A 10,789-nucleotide genomic window follows, 5' to 3' on the forward strand; every position below is an offset into this window, starting at 1 on the left:
GGACATCACTTTTCACCGCTAGGCCGATAAATCAAAGTAACAAACAAAAATTACGGTGATTAATCTCTTCATAAAATTTCTGAACAATTTTTATAAAAATAATTTTGAAAGATTTTTTGGAAGGCTTAAATTCGATGTTAACCAAACTGATGAGATTTAATGAAAAAAAATATATATATTTCAAATGTTTTTTCTTGATTTTTGTTTAGTAATTCCTAAGTTTTGAACAAATTTGCCCGGATACGGCCTGAATTTTTGGTCGAAAATTTCTAAATAAATGCCCAGATTTTGCTAGGTTTTTAGATAAAATTGCCAGGATTTATCCGCCCCGTATGGGTACTGAAAAAAAATCCGGCAACCTTATTCATGTCTCATACTTATGCAGGGCTAGAAGCGACCATGCGGTAAAAAAGTAGGGCATTTTAGTTACTTTGAAGTGAAATTAGGGTAAAATTAGTGACCAGGTCAAGACGAAACTAACTAAAAATGATTTTAAAAACTAAAATAAAACGCTTCAAAGACAATTCTGTTCATTGAAAAACGTTTTTTGAAAGGCTCTTGGTCTCACTAGTAGAAAAGCAATACGTAGGACAAAAGAGGAACATTTCAAATGAGCTTAGTTAATTCAAGAATAGAGTCCGCAGAATCTTAAAGTTCTAAGGAAACAATGGTAGGGAACCAAAAGATCGTACTCGAAGGACTAGGACAACTAAGTCCGACAAGAACTTCGAGTTTATCCATTTTCTTTGAAAATAAAAATCCCCATATTTTGAAACTGCACTCTATAGTGTGAACAATGAAAAAATTCGGATTTGGGTGTATGCTATACACCCAAATCCGCATTTTCTCAATGTCACTAAAACAGTTGAAAAAGTCTAAAATTATATTGAAAAAAGTTAACCATTCGAAATAAATTAACAGAAACCAAAAATTTTAATCAAAATTGTTATATGGGAGAAATCTACAAAATCAAATGAAAAACCAGCACATGTTCAACGAAAAGTTCTAAAAATATACTTAAAATTGAGTTAAGATTTACATTTACAGAAATTTCATTTCATGAAGGGTCATAAAATTAAAAATAAGTAGGTCCTTATGAAAAAGTGACAAAATAATGATAAAAGATTGGAAATAGATAAACGACAAAATGTTGACAGAAAATTGACAATGATTAAAAAAAGCTTAGCGAAAAATTGACTTAAGATTCAAGATAATAACACAAAAAAAGCTCAAAAAATTTACGCGACTAATCTTCATGGTAGAATAAAATTTTTCGAATTTCAAACTCACCCAAAGAGAATTTACCTTTAAAAATAAAACATTTCCAAAGAGATCCACTGCAGACTTTATTGCACGATTCATATATCAATCAATAGAAATATTTACTAGAAAAAAATGAGGTTCAAAAAGGAAAAAATTTTTGAAAAAATATTCACAAATGATTTAACACGACAATTCTTGAACAAAATAACAGATCCAAGAAACACCTCAGAAATTTCTTGGAATATTTTAGAAAACATATCAGTCAACCTCTAAAAAGGTACAGAAATTACTGAAAGTTATCGAAAACTTCAAATATGTTTTGAAATCTTAAATTGATATCTATGTAGGTATCTACCAATCTTTCAAATGTTTCCAAAATGTCTAGAAATAAAGGAACTTAGAAATGAAATATCTGATATTTTCGATTCAATTGAGTCACTTTTCACAAGTTTACCTTTCATTCAATACAAACAAGAGCTTTAATAGCATGGAAGTTTCCTGCCATGTGATGAAGTGGACTGTACAGATTTTAATTGATATTTTAAATTTAATTTTTGAATCATATTTTAACATAAATCATAATACTTCAAATTTTGGTTGTACATGTTGTAAGAGTGTCTCTTTAGGAAATATTTTAGGTAATAAATTTATTAATAACACTTTTTTTCTTGACACGAATGCCAAAACGTTGAAAAAATGTCACAAATTAACAAAAAAAAAAAAAAATACATATTTTTTAAGGCAAAAAATGATTTTTGTTTAAATTAAATTTTTTATTAAAATAATGTTCAAGAGTTATACATCAAAGCAAAACAAAACAATAATCTTCCTTTACTGAACCGGAGCCATTCTCCCAATTTAGGTCGTGTAAATTTCCACAGGACTCGAAAGGAAAGAAAGGAGAAATATCTAAAAAAATAGACTAAAGAAATTATTTAAAAAATATAGTGACTTCAGTGACCAAATTTCGAAAAAAGTAACTTGTGAGTGACCAGCCTGAAAAAAGTGACAAAGTTACTAACAAGTGACCAACTTCTAGCCCTACTTATGTCTCGAGCGCCATCTGATCAATGGTTTCAAAATGTTTTTTAAATGATTTTCTCATCACAAACAGATGGGTTCGAATAGTTGCTTTCTCGGTATAGATTCTGGACCAGGAAACCATCGCTTCCAGAAGAGTAAAGCGACTTATAGTTAATGCAATAGTAACCAAGAAAAAAAAAAGCGACCGGACGTATTCAAAAATTTTCTAATCTCTCGGCAGCAGATTTGACCTATGTCGAAAAAACTTTCAGACAAGTTGAAGTGCATAGGAGAACGTGATAAATCATGTCAAAAAGTTTGAATTGATAAAAAGGAATATACCTACGATAATTCGTAATAATACTGGCATATCATCAGATTTCAGATTTAGACAATTTTAAACTGCCATAACATACCAGTTCGTTTCATTAATCATTTCGTTTTTTCCAAAAATCGAAACACGTGTTTTTTTACGGAATTTACCCGTAATTGAACCGATCTTCCGAGCCCCAACTTTCCCTCAAACCTAACATGACTCATCGTCATTTCCCTGCCAAAAGGGACCTCAACCATTGTCACTCGATTGCGTCTCCTCGAGCCGTTTCCGTTTCCGCTCCGAGGTGGTCTTCAGCGCATGCCACATCGTAACCGGTTTCCTCAGGGTCGTCAACATCTGATGCCAGTGACGCAGTCCCTTCCCCGTAGTTCCACTGCCCACTATCACGTGTCCAATCGAAACCAGCTTGATGCTGGACTTCCGCGTCACTGTACCCGTTGTCGAGCTCTGGTTGAAATTTCCGCTATTGTCATTGCTAAAGGTATTGAGTGGGTTATTGTTGCTGTTGCTGCTGTGATTGCTTCCTCCACCCGGGCTCCCAAATTGGATCAGGTTGATGCTGGTGTTGCTGCTGTTGTTGTTCGTGCTACCGATTGTCGGATCCCCCCGGTTCACCATCTGGACCACCGAGCAGCGGATCTGGATCGTGTTCAGCATGTACGGTGGGACGCTGAATATCAGCGCCTCGTTGTAGATCGGCGAACGTTCGCCCCGCTTGACGGTGGTTTTCTTCTTCGAGACCTTCTTGTCGTCTTTGAGGAGGTAAACCTGTCGAGAGAAAAAAAAATGTTTATGAAAAAAATTTAAAATTATCATGTCGAATTTCAAAAAAGGATTCTCAACTTTTTGGCCCAAAAAAACTGAACATTTTTACAAAAATGATAAAAAGGACAAAAATAACATAAAACTTCTAATGTTATAAAAATGACTAAATCAACCAGAATTGCAAAAACGACAAAATTTAGAAAAACCACAAATATTACAAGCGTGAAAAAATCAGAAAAATTATAAAAATGATAAAAATAAAAAAAAATATAAAAATATAAAAAAGACAACGTTTTCACAAATGGGCCCAAGGAAAACAACCCAAAGTTCCAGTAAGGGATGTGTTAGCTGTGATGGACTTGGACTACATGTTTGAAATATATCTTTTCCTAAAAACTATTGATCTTCGTCTATAATTCTTTTTTTTTTCATTCATATTTCCCTTTCTATCCTTCTTTGCCTTCTAAACAAGTGTTAAGCTAAGTATACCAATTGTAAAAATACAAAACGAGTTTGGCTCCTTAAAACCTAAAGGTATGAGCCGTTTCAAATAAAGGAATTATAAAAAAAACGTTTTCACAAAATTACAGATATGAAAAAGTGATAAAAAGATAAATTAAAATAAAATTAAAAACTTCGAAAAAGAAAAATGAAAAAAATGACAAAAACGACAAAAAAGACAAAATAACTGAATGACAAAAATGGCAAAAACTGATAAAAATTTGAGAAATTTGAAAAATTAAGACAGAAAAAAAACCACACAGCTGGCTAAGTTAACCAAATTGACAAAAAATTCGTAAAAACCAGTTGAAAATTCATCTTAACATCTTAATAATTCACAGAAAAGTTAGTTTTTCTTAGGGGGAACTCGTCTATGGCCAGGCACCGCTTCTGGCCGGACAACATTGATTTTTCGAAAACGCAATATCTTAATGATGTTTTAACATCATGTAAATAAAGTTAATCGCAGCCTGATATGATGTTAGAAATATGCAATATCCAACATGAAAAGGTTTTGCCTAGTAGTTCGGAGAAGATCGTATAAATTTGCATTTATATTGTGGTCAGTTTTTACGGCTTTTCAATTGTGAATTGCTCATAAACGTCATCGTTAGTTGGTTATCTTGCGACTACAGTAGATGTAAGATAACAAAACGGAAGTTCAAACAAAATATTAGGAAAATAAAAAAAATGGGATTTGTCTATGACCGGACAAGAAAACATGCAAAATTAAACATGATTTCATTCAACTTGAAACATTCAATTTTGTTTATCTCAAAAGCACCTTCAAATGGTTAGCAGAAGATAAGATTCAAAAACGAAAATGTTTGTGTCCTCTGAGAAGCTTTGAAAATTGCGGTCCAGTCATAAACAATTTTCTTCTATTTTTTTCGAAACAAATGTTTCATTCTGTTTTGTTCAAACAACTTTTAAAAATGGCTTCATAAAATGTTCAGTATTGAAAAACAAGTACTCACAAGACCTTTGCAAGTGATTGAGGCATTTTGCTACGTTTTTGTGCCATTGGTGCCAACTTTGGTGAAGTAATTCGTAATGTCTGGCCATAGACAACACTTTTGGAAATAAGTGAAAACTAACATTAAATGATTTCTCTTTCCACATATTCATGCTGTGAATTTTTTTCTAATATAGTTTAGAGATCATAATATTTGTACTCTTCAAATCAGTAGCGGAACCAATATTTACAAAAATTTATTTTTGAAGTTATTGCTTAAAAACCTTAAGTGTCCGGTAGTAGACAAGTTCCCCCTGTACAGAATATGTTGTTCAGGCTACAAATATTCTAAATGGAAAGAAGTTGCAACTGGTTTATGTCAGTTTTTGTATTTTTAGTAATAAAACTGTTTGTTTACATTTTGTTTCATACGGCTTTGACGAAAATCTATTTTTTTTTTTCAGAATTTTGATTGACATTTTTAACAAACATCCATAAATTGAGTTATTTCACTTTTAATTTGCATTCCACATTACCGAAACAATAATATAGCTTTAGTAATCCTATCTTAATGATATCTAATTAAGATTAAAAATTATAAAAATGTGTATAAAAATTCTAGAATCAAGAATGTAGTTTTGAAGATAGTTGATTAAATATGTGAAATTAAACATTTTCAATAAGGAACTTCAATTAAAAAAACGGGGTTTACTGTTTGTAGGAAAAAATCTAGGCTTTGAGGCAATTTATAATAGTGGAAAAAATCACAAAAAGTCAATTAGCGATTCAACGTCAAAGAAGACGGTGATTTCTTTGAATATACATATATTTTTCACACTCTTAATCATCACTGTGGTATGCTCTAGAAGATGTTTAAATGGAAATGATGACGAATAATACCATCGGTTCAACAAGAATATTTTAAGAGCGAAAGTTCGTAAAGAAGTACTATTTAAAAATTGAGAAAATTTAAAAACTATAAAGATTTAATGTTCAATATAGGGAATTAAAAAAGTCGTGTTGAATTTCTGTTTGTAAACACGTGAATTCCTTTCCTTTTTCAGTTTTTTTTACCACAAAATTTGTATTTAAAAAATGGCGTAAAGCTCAGCTAAAATGTTATTTCGAGTGCGGCCCGCCGACAAAATTTCAAGTTTAAATTGGCCCGTTGATTCAAAAGGTTGCTCATCCCTGCTCTAGGATCTGTTTTTTGACATGTTCAAAACCGTCGCATTCCTAGAAACTCGCCCTAAGAAATCGTTCAAAAGAAAGTCGCGTAAAAATGATCGTTCAAAAGGATTTCCTATGTTTAATTTTCAACAGTTGAATGAAAATCCGAATTAAACAATAAGTTTGGTTCTCAATTTTCTCTTAATTCTGCAATCAATAAATTCTTCATTTTTTTAAAATTGTCTCAATTATATAATACCCTCACAACTCTTAATTTCTCTGTTTTTTTTTTGTAATCCTTGCTGAGTCACTTGAGACTCTCGATTCCCATCTCTCTCAGCTTATTCAAGCATCTCAGGTTTTTAAAATCTTCAGTTTCCCCCTTTCATTCAAGCCATCAAGATCTTCCAGTTCTTTCCATTTTCCTACTTCTTCATTTTTTTCAGTTCTTTTTTTTTCAACTCAAAAAAAAAATCTCCTAATACTCTTGATTCTTGATTTTCACAATCCTGTCAGTCCTCTCGATTCTCTTGGTGCTCTCAATCCTCTCAGTTTTAAACACTCTCTCAATTCTCCACACTGCCTCAATTGTCTACATCCTCTCAATTATAACACTATTTAACATCTCTACACTCTCAATTCTCTCAACACTTCTCTCAATTTTATACATTCCCTCAACTCTCAACACTCTTTCAATTCTTTATCCTATATCAATTCTTTCGTGTGTAGAAACTTTCTCAACTCTCTCGAATCTCTATACTATTTCATTTTATAATACATTTCTCAATACATAGTCTAAATTGCCTCAATTCTCTACATCTTTTATTTTCTCTTTTCGGGCTGAATAAACCAACTTGGTTAAAAATCCCTGAGAATAAAGGGAAAAAAAACTCTCAGTACTTTCAATTCGACACCCTTTTCAATTTTTGAATTTTCTTCACTCTCTCAATTATTTTGATTACTTACACTCGCAAACTCTACTCTTTCTCAATTCTATGTATGATATCGATTCTCTAATATCTACTTATTCACTACACTCTCTTAATTCTTTAAATTTTCATATTTTTTTTCAATTTTCATAATTCTCTCTCTCGAATTTCCATTCTATCACTTTCCATTAATCTTCATTTCTCTCTACTCTCATTACTCTCTAGTCTTTACTTTTTACTCTTTACTTTGCGCTTCCTACTCTCAACTCTCGGCTTTTTTCGTTCCCTGCTCCTGCTTTCTCTCTCTACACTCAATTTTCTTCTCAATCACCTTTCACCTGATGAAATATCAATCAATCGCGTTTCCATCAATTTTTTTTTTTGAAAAATAGAAGAAAAAAAGAAAACAAGCTCAAATTGAAAACCAACAACGAAGATTTCATGAAAAATTTTAGAAAAAATTCAAACATGCATACCGTAAACTGTGGGAACTTTGATCAACATGTAATTTTTGCAGATAATCATCATTAATTAAGTCTGAAGTCAAAATATCTGATAACTTTTTTCTACGTTTGAAAGTCTATAAATTGAGTTTCAAATAGACTAATTTTGGTTTGTAGTTGGAGATTTTTTTATATCACTTAAAATGTAGTTTTAAAGTTTTAAAATATCTGTTTTTTCGAAGACCTACAAACAAACACTTCTCCTGATGAAATGGAAGCATTTAGAAGAAAATGGGTTCTTCTATATGAAAGTTTAACTTTTTTCCTTTGTACAGGTATAGTTTTAGAATTATTTTTATGATCATTATATGATAATTTTTGGATATAAAAAAACAGACATTTTCTATGGAAAGCCTGTACAGAACAAAAAGCTAAAACCCTATCAAATGGTTAAGTTTCAATAAAAAAAAACAGGAACACAGGAACAGTAGAAGGACCCATGATGGTAAAATTTAATTTGTTTTTGAGGCCAAAAAATATTGAGAAATGTTTATAACTTTAGCCCCTAAATGTATGCAGCAGCATTATCCATCTTTTGAGTATATTTGTTTTTGAAAGAAAACATAGAAAAATACAATTGAGTCAAACAAAATACTGTTATTGATGTTTTAAGCCTTCTGTGCTAATGGGTATCAAAACAATAGTTTTGTAGATGTTGAGATACGTTAAAACCATAGTGATAAAAGTTACCCCGAAACATGAAATCTTGTTTTGTAACAAACATTAAGCTATAGCTACTAATGTCGTCGCTGTCAATGATCATGCTTTATACTCCTTAACTCAGTTAGTATTTTTTAAAATTTTAGTGTTACGAAAAAGCAACCTCTTGCAAAAAACATTTGGAAAGTGAATTAAAAAAGTTAGTAATGTTCCTCCAGTTTACGGTCCTAAAATTTCATTGAATTTATAGTTATAAAAAAAACACACAAACATCTATTAAGCGAAAAATCTAGAGAAATAACAAAAAAAAGTATATAAAAAACACACTACATGTTTTTGTTAAAAAGAGTCAAATAAGAAAAGTTCGAAAAAACAACTTAACAATTCCAAATAAACAAAAAAAAAATAGAAAAACTTGAACATAAAAGTTAAAATAAAAAAAAAATGAACCAAAAAATCAAACATAAGTTTAATGAATTTTGAAATAAATTTATGTTATCTAGAATTTAGATACCAGATTGACCGGTTTAACCCGGACTTGCCCGGATACTTGAAACAGAAATTGAAAAAGGTCTGGTCCGGTTTGTTCAAAAATCCTGGATTTTGTTCGGATTCATTCAGTTTGTAGCAAAATCCGACAAAAATCTAAAATTGAGTAATTAAAATTTTTATTTATTGCATGAAAAATCTTTGCATTTTTAACTCCAAAAAAGTGTTATGCAAAATTTTTCAAAATAAACATTTACGATTTTTCGGAAGCTCAATGTACTCTAAAGAAAAATGCTGATGTGTTGCAATTTAAGAAAAAAATATTTCAATGTTTTATTGAACTGGTTTTTATTGAATAGTTTTTGGCTTTTGCATAAAATTTGCCCAAATATTTTCCGGACTTTGATTCGGAAATTTTTAAAAGGAATGCCTCAGTAATGGCGATATTTTAACGTAGTTGATTCACTTCTAAATCATTAGAAACTATGATGAACTTTCAATTTGAATAACATTTTGTAAGCAACTTGAAACAACGTGTGCATTTTTTTCCGTGTAAAAATGTTGACGCAATACTCCAGCGTGAACAGCCGCACGTCATAGTTGTTTTTTCCCAGGGCAATGCAACCAATTCCCCATGCTGAGTGAAAGAATGTAAATTTCTTCCTTAGAACAGTGTTGAAAGGAAGAACACATTTTATTAGGGTTAGATTTTTTTTCATTTAAGAGTGAGTCAACTGATTCAGTGCCTTCTTGGCACTGAAAAATCGCTCACACACCTGTGTGTAGGAAAACCGCGAACTCTGGTGGGCTGCATCTGCTTTATGTTAATAAGTTTAGATTACAAGAACGCAATTTCGCTGTTACAAATGAATTTTTCCGTTATGGTCTTTTGATGCCATAATCTTTTGGTTTTTTCCCAGAAGACATTGTCAAATGTAAACACGATACTACTTTGTGAAAAATTTGATACCATGAAAGAACAGCCTCACCTTAACAAAAATACTCTCATTTCCGCTGTCCGTTTCCACCGGAACGACTGATTCCATCCCACTACCATCTTCCGGATCTCCCATCTCTAGGCTTCCGCCATCAACGGCTTCCTGCCTCTGGGTCAACGAAGGCCTTCCCGAGGAACAGCGACTGGACCGCCTTTCGGCTTCACTTTTCAGATTCAAATTCCGCGCTTTCACAATCACCACCGTGAGCCGCTCGGCCGTCGGCAGATAGCTCAGCGAAAACATCAATTCGCCCAGCTGGCTCCGTTTATGGCTCGAATGGCCGACCAACTTAAGCCATGTAGTCATCGGCCGGTTCACGTTCTCGTTGATCTGCATTTCGCATTCCCCTAGAATGTCAAAAATTGTGAGACGGATTTGATCGTTGATCGTTGAACCAATTTGTTTACCTATCAGAGTTTGCTCGGTGGCACTGGTGTGATACACGTGAAACCAAAGCGATCGGCGAACGTTCTGATGCGTGATCCAAAAGCTGAACGTTTCCTGGTAGCTCGGACAGTTGGACCCCTTGAATACCTGGTGATATTTCTATTGTAGTCTCCCAAAAATGTGTGATTCAATTTACGAAGATACTCACCTTGGTCTGCAGCACTTTGCTCTCGTCAGGTACGATAAAAACTTTCACGAAGGTATCGATATCGACGCCGGGGGGTCCGGCAAGCTGCTTAGCTTCCTGGATCGTGACCAACAGCTCGATGCCCTCGTTTGTGGTGCTACCCCTGCGAATGGAAGATAAAAAAGAAACGGAATTGACTGTTAGATTGGTTGTAAAAGGGGGCGTTATAAGGTTGTTGAAGATTTATGAAGAGGACAGGCAATAAGACATATTTCCACTTTTGTCCAATTTTACCTAAAAGTATACCTGTATAGTGAATCTACCGCGATCGATATAAAAGTCAACAACTTCTGTTCTCAGATTCCCATTCAAGTTTAAGTCTAAGTCTTAGAATCGTTAAGCAAAAGAAAAAAAAATCAAACATGTCGTCGCGTTCCGAGGGTATCGCCATCCAGCGGAAGAGTGGTTTTCCGTTTTTCTCCTTCCGAAAGCGATCTTCGACAACGATCGACTATCTACCGAACGAGCTGCTTGATAAGATCTTCAGCTATCTGCCGCTGGTTGATCGTAAGGCGGCATCGTTGGTGTGCAGGCGTTGGGCCGATATGGCATTTGCTGCGCA

General features: G+C 33.1%; 1 protein-coding gene across 1 annotated transcript; it reads right to left on the minus strand.

The window, feature by feature from the left end:
* Window positions 1-2,461: 2,461 nt before the first annotated feature.
* On the minus strand, window positions 2,462-10,437 carry LOC129758394 (synaptotagmin-12). Its single transcript, XM_055755902.1, has 5 exons — window positions 10,424-10,437; window positions 10,189-10,330; window positions 10,001-10,127; window positions 9,585-9,940; window positions 2,462-3,391 (listed from the first exon to the last, which is right to left on the minus strand). Exons 1-5 carry the CDS (start codon window positions 10,435-10,437, stop codon window positions 2,852-2,854), a joined length of 1,179 nt encoding a protein of 392 aa, XP_055611877.1. The 3' UTR covers window positions 2,462-2,851.
* Between the last annotated feature and the right edge of the window lie 352 nt (window positions 10,438-10,789).

The sequence above is a fragment of the Uranotaenia lowii genome, chromosome 1 (genome assembly GCF_029784155.1).
Source record: "Uranotaenia lowii strain MFRU-FL chromosome 1, ASM2978415v1, whole genome shotgun sequence".
In the NCBI taxonomy this organism is placed as follows: Eukaryota; Metazoa; Arthropoda; class Insecta; order Diptera; family Culicidae; genus Uranotaenia; species Uranotaenia lowii.